General features: G+C 38.4%; 1 protein-coding gene across 2 annotated transcripts in view; it reads left to right on the top strand.

The window, feature by feature from the left end:
- Positions 1 to 15044, top strand: part of SLC10A7 (solute carrier family 10 member 7) — a 140635-nt gene that overhangs the window by 1640 nt on the left and 123951 nt on the right. The window contains exons 2-4 of one of the 2 annotated variants that reach the window (XM_041412199.1): positions 1999 to 2081; positions 5902 to 6038; positions 10202 to 10277. In XM_041412199.1, coding sequence (XP_041268133.1) covers positions 1999 to 2081; positions 5902 to 6038; positions 10202 to 10277 — 296 coding nt within the window. Of the gene's footprint in view, positions 1 to 1998; positions 2082 to 5901; positions 6039 to 10201; positions 10278 to 15044 lie in introns of those variants that run through there. The other variant, XM_041412200.1, reaches the window with a different exon arrangement.

The following is a 15044-nucleotide window of genomic DNA, read 5'->3' as shown; positions in this document are numbered from 1 at the left end:
ACAACTTGCTTGAAAAATCTTGGAAGCATTGATTGAAAGTAGCGAGCACATGTTCCCCATAGTGGTATCCCCTCCTCTGAAACTGTGGGATCTCAGAGCTCTGAGGAAGAAAAATATTTATTTTTAAAAGCAGAAAGAGGTGAGGGGTGGGAAGTATCAACACATGAAAAAGCCTGAGTTTGTCATCTTCCAGCTGACAAAGCCGTGCATGGTAATTTTCAGGGCTTTAGCGAATGGTATGGATGGTCCAGCATCCATAGCCGTGGAAGATTGTGCCATAAATAACAAAGATTTGTTTTGTTGTCACCTTCATGACATAAGCCAAGCCATTTTTTTTGTGTTTTCCTGTTTGATAAATGAGCCCATTTAGTTCCTTTGTGAAAAAAATGTTTCTGTTGTGACCAGAGTTCCCTGTGCTCCTCGAGTGTGTGGCTGCTCTGGTGGTAGAGGCTTCTCCTGGGGGAAGGAGTTCAGGTAGTCCAGTGAAAAACCAGAAAAAAACTGAAGAACCCCTGTTTTAGCCAAATTAATCCACTGCCTGTCTGCTGTATGTGCATGTATGTAGAGACTCTAATCTTCTAAAGGATTAGAAAAAAGAGGTAACAGTGCCTATAAAATACAGTTTTCTGTAGAGGTATATATATTTGTATAATCCTTTGGGTTTTTTCCCCCCCATCTATTCAGTTAACGTGCCAGAATTTTGCAACTGGTCATGGGCTTTGTTGCAACTGTAACTCTTGCATTTCCTGTCTTATTTTTACCTTAGTCTTTGTATGTGTAGCTTGGTGGGGGGATTTTTTTTTGTTTGTTTGGGGGTTTTGTTTGTTTGTTTTCAGGTTTTGTTTTTTTTTTTTTTTTTTTTTTTTTGGTGTTTGGCAAACACAGTTTTAGTGTCTTGTCAGCAGAGTTCCCTCTGAGAGTAGGATTTATGTTGAAATGACTTGAGATGCAAATTTGACTTGTACAGTCAAGTCCCTCTGATTTAAGGACCGTTGACCTTACTCCAGTGTGACCATCAATGTATCATTCATCCTGGGAGCAGAAGGGTTCTTCTCTTCTGCAGTGTTGAGTCAAGGCTGGCTTGTTTCCTGCTGCAGTTTTGCTCAGGACGACTTAGCATCACTTGTAGAGTGAGGATATTACTTTGGTCCTAAGTAGACTGCTAATATTTTCTTTCTAACCTAATATCTGGTTGAATGCTCATGAAAAAATGAGCACATACATTTTATGCCTGGTGGCCTCTGAAGGCAAAGAGTATTAAGAGAATTTGTCATTTTTATAGAAGTGTAAAAAAAAAGACTATATTTTAATCTCCCTGAAAAAAGTATTTAAATATACACAAACATAAGCCTTCAATACAACCCTTGATGGTGCAGGCATCTGCATCACCTTGCTGCTGTCACTGCAGCAGCGTCTGAAATGCATTATTGTGGGGCTGAATGAGCCATTTTGAACAAAATTCTGTTGTGAATGGAGTAACACAGAATTGTATTGCCCTGAGGAAATAATTGCAAGGTGTGATTTGGGTTCTTCTGTGCAGGCAGCCAGACAGGTATGTGTCTTGTAGGGAAAGAAGTGAGAGGTAGCTGTGTGAGGGATGTCAATGGCCCTGTAAAGGTACCAGCTAATGTTTTTATTGGAGGGTATGGTTTGAGTTTGCTGATGCTGTAGGGGTAGTCTGATGGCAGAACTGTGAAAGGCTCCCCATTTTCAAATTTCCAGAATTTGCCTGTCAGTTCCCAGTGGCCTCTAATCATGGAAGTCAAATCTATATTATGACCTAACTCACTCTGCATACTCACTGGTTTACACTTATTTAAAAATGAATAGCATGCTTTCTGTAACTTGATAGAAATGCCATTCTTTTTATTAGAGGCTTTACTGATTAGACTTTCTACAGGTATTTTTTAAGTATTCTCATTTACTCTGATATAGTATATGTGCATCATTATCCCTTTGACTGTAGTTCACTTTGTTCTCTATGTCTGTATTTTTTAGGACCTCTGAAACCAGAAATTACCATAACTTACATTGCTGTTTCAGCTATATTCTTTAACAGTGGACTCTCCTTAAAAACTGAGGTACTGTAATTTCTCATTTCTTCATTCCTGTTATGCTCTAAAAAAATCTTGTCTTCCTTTGGATCAGATTTGAATGTAATTGGGATGGTGGTGGTACCGGGAGGATGGCTAGCAAGAGAAGATAAATATTAGATGTTTAAGGAATAACCCTCCTTGATTTCAGAAAGTGCTTCACAAGGTGATGAAGATGATGAGGGGGATAGTGTGAATAAATGTCACCCATCCACAGAGGGTGGTTGGTTTGTCTCTGCACAGCTTTAACTAAATGGAAGTGATGAGCACAATTTGGAGACTGGATCTACACCCTCATTGTGGCCCAAACCCAAATCAGGGTGAAATGCAGCTGTTCACAGCTGGATTGATGGAAGCAAAGACCTGGTGGCTGTAAGTTACCTTGTTTGGTAGAGCCAGGGCAGCAGCTAGGATCAGCACAAAAGGGTTCCTGTGCAGATGTAATGTCAATATACAAGGGCAAAGTCTTGGTAATCTTTTCCCATAGGATTTGGTTGTGGACAGGTGGATTTGAGCTACCTACACTCTGGTGCATATCACAGGCACTGAGATTTGTTTAAAATTTTGTGTCATTTGTTATTCAAAGAGGAGCAGTCTGGGACTCAGAAGAGATGAATGGGCCTGTAAAGGAATCATGGAGAAAGGAAATGATGGCTATGTGCCAAGAAGAGATGGAGCAGCCAGAGTTGAAATGAAACCCTGCACGTCTCTGCTAGTCTAGTCTTCTGATTCCTTTGTGCTGTTGACTAACAGGGGATGCCATCCATAAGATGCATTATATTAATGCCTGAAAGAATAATCACAATTTTGTCCAGTTGTTTCTTGGTGGACTGGGATTTGAGTGAACACTGTGCACTGAACAACAAAAAGTCTCTCCACCTGTGTCGTGGTTATAGTGGTGAACTTTCATCTCTTCAACTTTAATGGAAATAAGCTGTGGAGAGGCGCTCTCTTCCACAGAGAAGAGAACTCAAAACACAAACCTGAGTAGTATTAATAAAGTGGAGTCTTTCTCTTTCAGGCTTAGGAATCTTTGCATGCAGAGAAAAAAAAAAAAGTAATTGTTTTCCCCCTTTCACTAGTTTGTATCCTTGAAACCTTGTATCGATTAGCAGCTGTGAGAAATCGGTAGCATTGTCAAAGTCTTGATTAGATTCTCCATGCTAGTTTACATCTAACTTCTTCCAGTTAAGGTGATGTGACTGCCAGTTTTCTGGACAATGTGTCATGTCTTACTTTGAACTTATATAACTTTTTCCCATCTATGATATTAAAAGCAATATATTGACGTAAATGAAGCTTTTACAGGAGCTTGTTTATGTCCAGGTAGCTGATCTCAGATTGTTTTGGGAGCAGCAGTTAGGGCTGGTGCTGTTATCCAGCTTCATGAAGAAGCTAGGCCTTTCCTGAATTTCTGCTGTGGGGGTAGAAGACAGAAGAAGAAAATAATTTCTCACATTGTAGCTTGTGCTGTTACTTTGTAAAGTGTATGTTCAAAACAATCCTTACATGTGTTAGGTTTCCAGGTCATGTTTTTATTAAAATACTTCGAAGCATGTTTTAGCTGTTTAAGGCACAACCTAAAGTTGGTATTATTACTCAGTATGCTTTTTTATTGGATTGCAAAGTATATGGTTTTTGCTTTTGGATTTATTTGTTCTTGACCTATGTATCAGCTGCTCTGTCTTAGATACTGTATTAGTTAGATGGAAACTAGTGTTTGGTATGCTTTATGACAGAATGAAAACTTTGTAAGTGTTAACAGAGGCCTTCTGATAAATCTGACAAATTAGAAATCACTGATGCTCTTTTAAGGTTACACTTCTGGTTTAATCTGCTGTGTAAGTGCATGCTCAAAAATTTTTGCTAGTGTGTTCAGAAAGCATTTTACAGAATAATTGGCAACATTCAAGGAGAGCCTGCCTGTGCGTGGCCTTGTTACACTTTCAGAACCAGAGGTGACCAAGGTCCTCTTACATTTGTAGAAATACTCAGTGTTCTCTGACAAGAACATTTCATTCCACCTTAATATAATGCTATTTCAGTTTGCAGTGACTGGCTAGCTTGCTCTTTTAAAGCAAATACCTCCCATAGGGCTCCAGAAATTAAATCACATACTTGAGTTATCCATTTCAACGAGGAATTTGGCAAGCCACTGAGAACACTGTTTGCTCTGTGTGGGTATTTGCTCAGAGGAGTCCAGCTGTGACTATTGGAGGAGTGGCTGGATAGCAACAGGGACCGACAGCAGCCAGGGAGAGGCTGGGATGAGCTCCCTAAAGGGTGTGAAATACTGGGGAAGACAAGGTAACCTGTTCTGTCTGCTGTGCAGAAACAGAGTCCTGACTAGCAGCTTCCAGCAACTTTTTTGAGGTGGCAGATGTATTTTTGGATAAGCTCTTGTAAATTGTTTAGGAGGGTGAAGGCTGTTTGCCTCAGCTTTTATGCTGTGATCATCCAATCTAAGGCATAATATTATAATAATAACTATTCTAAATAACTGTTACTATTCTCAAAGGCAATCACTGGAGACGTTTTCAAGACTGGTAATTTAGGTCTGCAAAGATTTGTTCCATCAATACAACATTCCTCCATGCAGTAGTTGTATCACCTTCCTTGCTCCCCGGAGGTTACAATGAGGCTTTCTTTCTGTCTTGAGTTTTGGTGTTGGAAGTATCACAGAGTCTTCTTAAAACCCCCTGGTTGTGAGGCATTTTCTTTTCTGATTTTAAAAGTATGAAATTAGAAGGGTACTTCTATATGTGAGATACAGATAGATAGATATGTTCAATGCATCTGGAGTGTCAGCTGGAGAATCCCAGCAAATTAGATTTTGAATAAGAGTGCCATCAGTTCTTTTGCATTGTTTACATGGGAAGACTGTGAGTTATTGTGAGAGAAAGGAAGAGGAATTTTTATTCTCAGTCTGCAAGATTTGAAATTAATTGAAATGTGCAAGGCTCTTTTGTTGTACTCAAATACTGTGTAGAAGGTCCTTGAAATGTCTGAAAAGGCAGAAACAGGGAGACACAGAGCTAGCTGAAGAGTTTTTTTCTTTAAGGGTACTTGATCACCACTCTGGAGTGCTCTTACACTATTTAAAATTAAGTTTTTCCCTGTTGTTTTCTGAGTCTCCAGTGGTATTTTAGACTTTATTTCTCTGAGATTTATGGCTTAACAGCTTTTAGCTTGTTATGTTCCTGGTATTCTTTCTTTGTTATTCTTCATCAGCCAAATTTCTTTTTCCTATAAATTTCCTGTTGATACAATAAATAATCAAAGTCTGCTACTTTGCTTTTAGGGAAAAAATAACAAACACAAAAAGACCCCAACACCACAAATGAATGGTTGGTAATATAAACATCCATAAACTTTTCTCTTTTTTTTAATAGTATAAATGAGAATCCCCATTTGTGGCTGTCTTTAGACAGAGGAACCTGAAATCATGTACTCACTACAAGTTTTCATGCTTTTTCATATCAAAAGTCAGTAAACAGCCATCAGTACAGTTAACACAGGTTTTGAAGCCGTGACAAAGTGCTAAGGCTGCCTGCTGAAAAGCTGCTGTTTTGAGAGCTACACTGTTATGGAAGTGGTGGACAATTCTTGTGGAAAAATGCCCAGGAGCAGACAGCTTTTATGTTGTCTGGATGTACTTCATTATTAAAGAGATCAGATGATCCCTAAAGGTGACTTTTTGACATGAACTCCTTTTGTATGATAAAGCTGGTCCTAGTTTTAAAAGCACAAATGTGATCTTACTTCAGCTGTTGTGACTGCAACTTCCTCTCTTCTTTTTCTTTTGCAGGAGCTGACAAGTGCTTTGATGCATGTGAAACTACACCTTTTTGTCCAGATTTTTACACTTGTGTTCTTCCCAACAGCAATATGGGTCTTTCTTCAGCTGTTATCAATCACACCTATAAATGAATGGCTTTTAAAAGGGTATGTTTAAGTATAATGGAGTGAAGTATATTTGTAGCTGTTGTCTTAAAGGGCTGCTTATCCTGCAACTGGTGTTTTGTTGTATTGTGAACAGATCTTGCTTGTTGTTTTTTGTGCTTCAGCACTTTGCTGTTGAAAACAAAGTTCATGCTCAAGATTATCCCTTCAGGAACCTGGTCTCATTCTCAGAAGGTCTGGACAGTCTTATGTGTAGGGAGATTGCAACAGGTTAGCTTTCTTTTTCGAAAAACACAGCCGAAGTGATGTGTTTGGTCTCAAGGAAGGTGGGGAGGAATGCTGAAGGAAAAGCATAAATCAGTGAATAAATGTTGTGTATGCCACATACTGGTCTTCTGTTTTTAAGTAGTATGTGTTGAGCATTTCTTGCATGGGTTCAGTATCTGCTTCCAGCTAAATTTTGGAGGAAAAAAAAGAGTAAAGTTTTTGTAGGACAAGAACTTTGTGATGAGCCAAAACAAAGTTACCATGAAAACAGTGTGTTTAAATCTTGTCAATGTGCAAAGCTGCATGGATGGTGTACTAGGGATAGATGCTATGTAAAAAAGGTGGTTTTTTTTTTTTTTTTTTTGAAATGGGAGTCAATACTTGGTGCCATGCAGGTATACTGGAATGTTGATTTGAATGTTAAAAATCAATTATTTCAGAAAACTGCTGAAAGAATCCCCATTGTTTCTTACTGCTTGGTGAAACATGGCTTGGGGAGTTCCTTGTCTTAAAAGTTTAATGAAAAAGCTGCTCATGTTTGTGTTTCTACAAGGCCTAAACCTAAAGGAGCATTTCATTTTGTTTGTAAGAGGCTTCTCCTGATGCTCCATCAAGTGTGAATTGGTCCAAATGATAGTGAAAAGGTGACACTAAGACAACAACAATTAAAAGTCAACACTTTTTTGCTTAACAGCGTCAGTAAAGCAAGGAAATAATAAGATTGATATATGATGTTCATTTGTATTTAAGTATTTGTAGTAAAGGGTATTCTTTAAAATAATTGTGAAGTTTTTGTTCTCAGCTAGGAGAAATATGTGATTTTCCACAGTAGCCAAAATTCCTTCCTAATTCATGGAGTTTCAGTTTCTGAAGTGCAAGGTGAAAGAGCTTTTAGTGGGGTTTTTGGTTCCATGAAGCATGTCTCGTTCCTTCTTTCCCATGAGTCTTATGCCCCTTTGGTTCTTAGTACTTAAGTGATGTAATCTGTTGCATGCATGAGTGTAATTATATGTATATGCATGCACAGCTGTAAAACTGGTTGTAAAACTTGGGATGTATGTATTTTTGTAAAGAAAATAAATACTTGTGCATTTATCTCCCTAAATGTGGAGCCTAAACCAGGCTCATTTGTCATGTGAGTGTGTCTGTGTCTTACTACTGAGCTGCTGTACTTCTGTATGCTTCAAGCTGCCTTTCAAGCGCTTCTTCCTTGAGTACTGCTTCTGATTTGGCTTTTTTATATTTTAGTGCTGTTAACTCTGTTGTATTGAGTCTTCATTGAAGGAATGATCAGATTGAGGAGTTTAATTAAGTTGCGTTAGTAGGGTTTTTTAAGAGTGCTTTCTTGAGGAAACTGCTGTTCAGGACGTGCTCAGAGCAGCAGCCACTGCACTGGGAGCTGTACAGTGTGATGCGGGTGCAGAAGGTACTGAGCTCTGTCCTAATTCTAGAATAACACATTTCAAAGCAGGTCCCTGTGTGTGTGTGAGGAGCTGACTGTGTTGTGGCAGCTCTGTGTAAACAAAAGTTCATCATAATGCCCCGCAGCTGTAGTTTTTATTCCCTTAGAAACACTATAGTACCTAAGGAAAACAGGGAAGGGAAGAAGACAGGTTTGGGAAAGTTACTTCCTTATCACACATTTAGCACAGCATGGGGTGGAGGCTGCTTGATAGCCCTCAAAAAGCCTGGAAAAACAGGCATGTGCTCCCAAGGGCATGCAGCACCCTTTGGCAGGGTGGCTCCCTGGGCACTGCAGTTCTCCACTGCTCCCTACACAAGGTTATGCCTGAAGAGCACAGCCCACAGAACCTTTTCCATCTTGCATCAGAATGAAAGATTCTCCCATCCTCCCTAATGGTCAGTTTTGCTGTAAGTGTTATTTGAGAGGCAGATTTGGGTGGTACCAGCTTTTCAACTGTGTTTCTACAGCTGAGTGGGATTTTTTTCTTTCTGCTCCTCTCTCTCTGGAATAATATTAGGAGGTTTTTTGCTTTGCAATTTTTTTGAAATTTATAAAACAGAGGAGAAACTGACATCCTCCCAAGCATCTTATAAGTTAATTCTTTTGTTAGCTGCCCAGGTTTTACATTGACAACATCTTTTTGAAAAGGAGCATGAAGCAGGTTATTAATGTATGCACAGATTCACCTCTTCTCCACTTTTAGCATGTAACATTTACAGCACAGGTGGTAAGCCATGAGATGCAGAGATTGGGTATAGGGTATGACTTTGGAGCTTTCATGTCTAAAACATGTGACTTCAGACTCTATTTCTCAGTTGTCTGTAGTGATATCAGCAGAACAGCAAGTGTCTGGACCCCTGATGTCATCAGGGGTACTCATAGCATGGCCTGCTCCAGTGGAACATATGGGTTGGTTGGTTGTTATTTCTAGAAGTCTGTTGGCCCTTAGAGGAATCTGTTTCTGTATTGGTAGAATTGTGTAGTTGATACAAACTGAAAAACAGTTTACCGGTGCGTGTTTCAATACACTCAATCAAGAGTGTGTCCATTTAGTATGTACCGGTTTTTAGATTAATATTACTTGATAGAGGTTTTTATTTTTAATCTCAAATATGTTATTTTCAATTTGAGAGGGTTAACAGAGATTGTATGATTAAGTCTTTCCCTTATAGTGTGGAAAATTCCTGCCAGCTGGAATGAATGCCCTTGCACACATTTTGTACCTGTCTGGATAACTCTGAATTTAATCCACTCCTTATTAGAGCAGGTGAGAAGTTTGAGGAGCTGCCTGCCACATAGGAGAGATAACAGTATCACAGTGTAGGAGATGGACATCAGGATTGCCATGTGTTTGTTTGTGTGCTGTATATTTTCCTATATGTTTCCAAACTTTCCTGCAGTTTCTTTTCCCTGTATTTCTTTTCTTTTCAATGTTAGCTTATTCTGCCATGTGCTGACAACTCTCTGCTGCTTATTTCACTGTAAGCTTGCTCTGTGCTTCCAAGATGGTGCTTGGCACCTTGTGGTTGGATTTATATAATGCTTACATTGGTTGCATCTTTCTTCTCCCACAGAGTCTGTAGCTGACAGAGGGAACGCTGTCATTGTCACTTACCTTTTTCTTCTCTTTAAGCTTTTTGTATATTTGCAGAATATCAGTTGCACTGTAATGTGCACCCTGGTGCCTGGATTTAATACTTCTGCTTGCTGCAGCTTTTTGACACTGCCTTTCTCAGGGGTTCTACTGACAGGATTACGAATGCAAAGTATTTCACCACTAGTAATTGATTGTTCTGAATTAGAATCTCAAGCTCTGATACTTGAAAACATATGCAGATTCCACACTTTTGGGGATTTTGCAATCTATTTTATTCCACTCATTACTGTTCCTTCCAAGTCAACACAGTTTTTCTTCAGAAGCCCTGTTTTACTTAGCCCCAAATTTAATTTATTGTGGTGTGATTTTGTGGACTGTCTTTGAAAACAAAGGAAACTTCACCACTTTTTTCTTACTTTGCAGCAGCATTTACTGGGCACTTCAATAACTTTGCTGCACAAACAATGCTGAAAATGACAATAATAATAGGGTATCTTGGATTTCTAAAGTGTAAGAGAAAGCTGTTGATGCTTTAATGGCAGCCAGATGATTTTGTCTGGAAGTCTGTGATAGATGTATAGAGACCTTTGTGAATGAGAGGTGCAGTACTACAGATGGGGAAGAGAAGTCGCAGAGAGGTTAAGTGTTTGTGCTTTTTGCATGGTGACATGACTTCACCGTGCTGACTAGGGAGAGATGGTGTAGAAATGCTGCCAGCAGCAGTGCCTTTCCTGATGCAGGGCTGTAGCTGATGGGAAACTGATTGCACTGCACAGGTGATAAGACTTTCTACTTGGCTATCTGGTATTTTAAGGTAGGAGGTTGCTTACTGTGTACCTCCTGTAAGGAATGTAACATTCTTTTTGTTGTTTTCAGCTTGCAGACAGTGGGCTGCATGCCACCTCCTGTGTCTTCAGCTGTAATTTTAACCAAAGCTGTTGGTGGGAATGAGGTGAGTTTGCATCTTGGCTTTTTTAAACAGGTGTTCAAACAAGTATTTATTGATGATGAACTCAAGTGCCAAAGCACAGACAGAAATGTGATGCTAATGTAAAGCATTTTGGAATTAGGGGTTGGATGTTGACTTGGTGTCAAACAAGGAAAACAGTGATATGTCACGTGCTGGCATTGGTGAAACTGAAAGAAACTCACTTTTCTGAGGTGATACAAAGGTTTCTGATAGAAATTAGTGTTGAGAGATCTCTGGTGTTCACTACACTGGAAGTCCTAACCCTGTGATGTTCATGTGCTGTGTTGTAGTTATGGCATAGACCCATAGATTTGCAGTGAAGTTGTGCCCTTGCAGAGATTCTTTGGATGTGTTCAGTATTAAGAGGTCCTGTAGTAGGAGTTTCTCAAGCTTGAAGTTGCAAATGTATCAAGTGACATGGCAATACAAATATGGATTTAAATCTTTGATTGTTATTTGAGACTGCATGAAGTGAAAATTCAGGGAATGTGGCGTTCTCTGACAGTGATGCAATGCAATGTTCTCAACAGATAGGAAATGCTGGAATAGAAGTTTTTGGTGTAAACTCAGCTTGGTTGTGACAAATTTTTTGCCTTAAAATGGTATCTTCTGGTGTAATTTCAGACTCTTTATCCACAAAGCACTTGCTGTTTTCAGGAAGGCCAGATAAATGACATTTAGAAAATTAATCCAGCTGTGCTAATTAATGATTAGATTTGCTTCCTTGTAGCTGCTGAAGGTGGAGGAGACCTGGTAGGTGAAGAAAGGGAATTAACATTGACAGATGGGATTTACACCTGGGGCTGTTGGATGCTATTCTGAAGGGTTAAAGGCAAATCTTAATTCAGCCATAGAACTCCTGTGTGAGGTTGGGTGGTTCACTTCAACCACATGTTTTAAATATGGCCATTAGTTGTGAACTTCTCATTTTCTGAGTTCAGGCTCTTGGGACCGATTAATGTCAGCTTTGAAAACACATGATAGCACTGAAAGAGATTGAAGTTGTACTTTGTACTGACAAAGTGCTCTTTAATTGCTTTATCCTCTGAAGAGAGACCCAAAGTATTTCAAGTCAACCATCTCTAATTATGGGCAATCCTGATGCACATCACTGTCTGCCAGTTTGCTACCTTGAAAAAAGAACCATAAAATTGTCTGATGGAGGTGCTGGGGAGCAGTTACTATAAAGAAATAATTCAAGTACCTAATAGTGATCAACAGAGAAATGAGAGGTTTTCCAGTTATGATTCTACATGTAGATGCTGTGAATTACAGCAAGAGACCACATAGTGAACAGTGAGCATTAATTGAGTGAGTGCTCATTCAGCACTGTTTGTACTATCCTTAGAACAGGGTAAAGATCCTCTGGAAAAAACTGCAGTAAGATTGGTTAGTTGAAAGCCATCTAACACAGTGTACAGGAGGGAGAGAGGTACTTTAGTTTCCTGACCATTAGAAAGCACTTTCTTATGGTGGTGTCCTTCAGGGGTGGTGAGGGTGTGTGCATTTTATACCTGAAAAAGCTGAAAAATGGCTGCTTTCTGTGACTTGATTGTATAAATCACTGACAAGGCAAGCTTTGAACTCTGATTCTTCTGTGCCAAACTGGCATTAGAGGAATGTAAAAATGCATACCCTGTAGTAAGTTTTACAGATAGTTGCTGACAGCAGAGAGGGTGAATCAAGAATTGGGCCTTGGGAATTGGGGGTTCTCAGTCAGGCTCTAAGAGAGTCTGTAAAGGAAAAACTCCCTTTAAACAAGCTCAGTGTAGATGAAGCCTGTGGTGAGGTTATTGCCAAACTTGAGCATGTTTCCAATGCAAGCATATTTTTGGAATTTGATGTTTCTTTGTTGTTCAGACTAATTTTTCTTCTGAGGATGAGCAAATCACATCCCTTGTGCTGAGGGAGGAAAATTTCGCATCTCTCCTTGCCAGACTTCACCTGAGCTGTTGCTGATCTATTTCTTGCTCTGATATGAGCAGAACACTGCATTTTTCCCCATTTCAGTTTGAATCAGCTCTGATATACGAAGAATTTAAACCTGGGATTGGAAATACAAATGGTTATACTGTGAGAGCATTTGTTCATTATAATGCTTCTTAAACTGGTTTTTGCCTCAACAAATGTGTATCCCTTACCTAGAGAAATTGAGTTGTCTGAGGATGTATCTACACTGCATAATGTGATATGAAGATAAATGAGCTTGCTCAGAAGGACTATAGCAAGGAAGCTCCATGTGAAGTAATTAGTCTGAGAAGTGTCCTGCTGCTGTAGAGTACTGGCACACCCTCAATAGCTGCTCTGAATACCTTTTTGGATGTCTTGAAACACAGCACTTAGGAGCTGTGGTGGTTGCCTGTGTTATGACAGTGTAGAGGAGTTTAGGTTTCTTTGTCTAAGTAGAAGTAACTGTTAATTGTCAGTTTGGACTTGGGGTATTCTCAAAGAAATATCAGGCCCTGTGTCATAGTAGAAGTAGTACCCCTGGGGCTGGGGAAACATGGTCTCTATTTTTAGTTCTCTCATCAACCTTTTGGGTGAAGCAGGGTGAGCTGTTGTGTTTCTGGGGTTGGCTGTGATGCATAATAGCACATTTGTGAAGTGTTTGAACATCAGTGCTGAAAAACATCTGATAAAAGATCTATATTTTATTGACCTGGGACAGGGTATTTAAGTATTTGGTCAAGTGCTTCAAAAGTGACCTACATCATTGGAGGCTACTTGGGTGGTGGATTTTGCTGCATATTTATTGGAAAATTTGGTTGTGAGATAATAAAAGGGACACTTTCTTCTCTGTTTCTCCTTCATCCTGATTTCCATCATTGCTCCTGTGATCTTTTCCTGTGTTGCTTTCATTAACCCTGCAAGGAACTTTCTAAACCAGCCTATTCCTAAGTTTTAATGAACTAAGTGCACTTAGTTCATTAGCAAGGCCAGTTTCAAGTACTGAATGTTAGTTTGATACATATGAAGGCCTGTATGAACAAAAGAAAGTTTCATGTGTTAACTGGTGACAAATGAGGAAGGATCACCATAGGAATGAAAATCTAATTTTTAATTTGTTGACGTTTCTCAATTATTTAGTTGTTTCTGTCAGTCAGTCTCATGTTTTGTGTAGAGGACAGTCCATGAAGCTAAAAAAAAATTGGAATGAAAACCAGAATGTCTCATTTGTTCTTTGCTCTTGTGCTATGAAGGGTCAGGATTTTGATGGTGTAGCTTTGACAGCACTGAAGGCTTTGTTGTGTCATTTTTTTTCAACAAGTCTTGTAGTTTTTCACTGAAATTATAAAAACAATTTCTTTAAAAGTCTGCAATAGAGACAAATTATTATGTCATCATTTCAAGGAACTGTTAAGACAAACCTATTAAAAGCTCAGAGATACTCAGACAGAAGTGCTGTAGAGAGATGCCAGATATTACTACAAAGTATTCAGTCAGCAAATGTCATACTCTCCTTAAGAATCAAAGTAATGAAGAAAAGAGATTGAAAATTAGATCTATAAGTCTATTATCAGTTTGGGAGAAAAAGCAATTTGTGATGACTTTTATGGCAGCTTAATGACATACTTTTGAAAAGTGTAACATAACAGGCAGGAGCTGTGATGGAATTGTACAGATAAATCGTGGCAGACAGCTCATTTTGTTGAAGAATACTTTGGTTATTTTGCTATCTCATACACCACACAACCACTGAGGATTTTTTTTTTTTGTTATTTTTCAGTTGAGCTATAGCTTGTACAAAACCTCTTAATCAACGTACTACTTTATTTTTTTTTTTCAACTTTCATGTGGCTCTGCTATGCCCTTTTGTAAAACAAGGTGTTGCACATGCAAGACAAGATTTTGAAATATGAAATAAGCTGAAATGAAGAAAGCCAGAAAGGTGTTAATGAAGTAAGATATATAGTAAAGAAATAGTTCTGTTATTGATTTTTAGATTTGTTTTTTGAAGAAGATGTAGAATTAAAACTGAGTACAAATTTGCAAGATCCACAGCTAGCCTTCTGAGAAAGAATCAAGGGAGAGCATCAACATTTACCCAACAAATTATATACAATAGTTTTAAATTATATTTTTAAAAACATAGCACATTAATAGTTTCTGAGAAATGAAGACTGGAAAATTCCTTTGTTTGTCTCTGTGTTTTTGTGTTTTTTTTTTTAGTAGAAATGAAGAAAAACTGAACTCTAACACTACTGTAAAGTCACAGGAAAGATATTGATTTCTCTAAAAATATCTGAAGTTCTTTGAACTGTATATCCATGTACATGAACCTTTTAGAAAACAAAATAAAGTGAATAAAAAGAAGTACAATCTCTAATGGTTTGTGATTCATACACTGACTGATGCACCAGAGTACCATGAGTGTTTACTCTTGTAAGGTAACACATGAACACTATGAAACAAAGATTTTTTAAGGTCTTCAAATAAACTGTGTCATGATGTTTAGTTATCTTCTATAATATAGTTTTTCCTCTCTAAATATGAGTCACTGGTGTTGTCTAAAATTTTATTTCCAGGTTACACTTAAAATATTCATGTGACCAGGTTTTGTTTATGAAAGGGTAATTTAATTCTATTGTTTTTTAAATGTGATAATGTAAAAGAAATATCGTGATTCTTTTTCCTTTCCTAAGTACTAAATTTTTCTGCCTGCACAGATTAAAAATTCTAGATGAAAATGAAATAATTCTGCTATTAGATACTACACTGAATTCACTTGGAAGTATGAGAGTGTTGGAG

The sequence above is a fragment of the Onychostruthus taczanowskii genome, unplaced genomic scaffold (assembly GCF_017590055.1).
Source record: "Onychostruthus taczanowskii isolate IOZ18803 unplaced genomic scaffold, ASM1759005v1 scaffold38, whole genome shotgun sequence".
NCBI classification, from domain to species: Eukaryota; Metazoa; Chordata; class Aves; order Passeriformes; family Passeridae; genus Onychostruthus; species Onychostruthus taczanowskii.
This window is presented reverse-complemented; position numbering and strand designations above follow the sequence as displayed.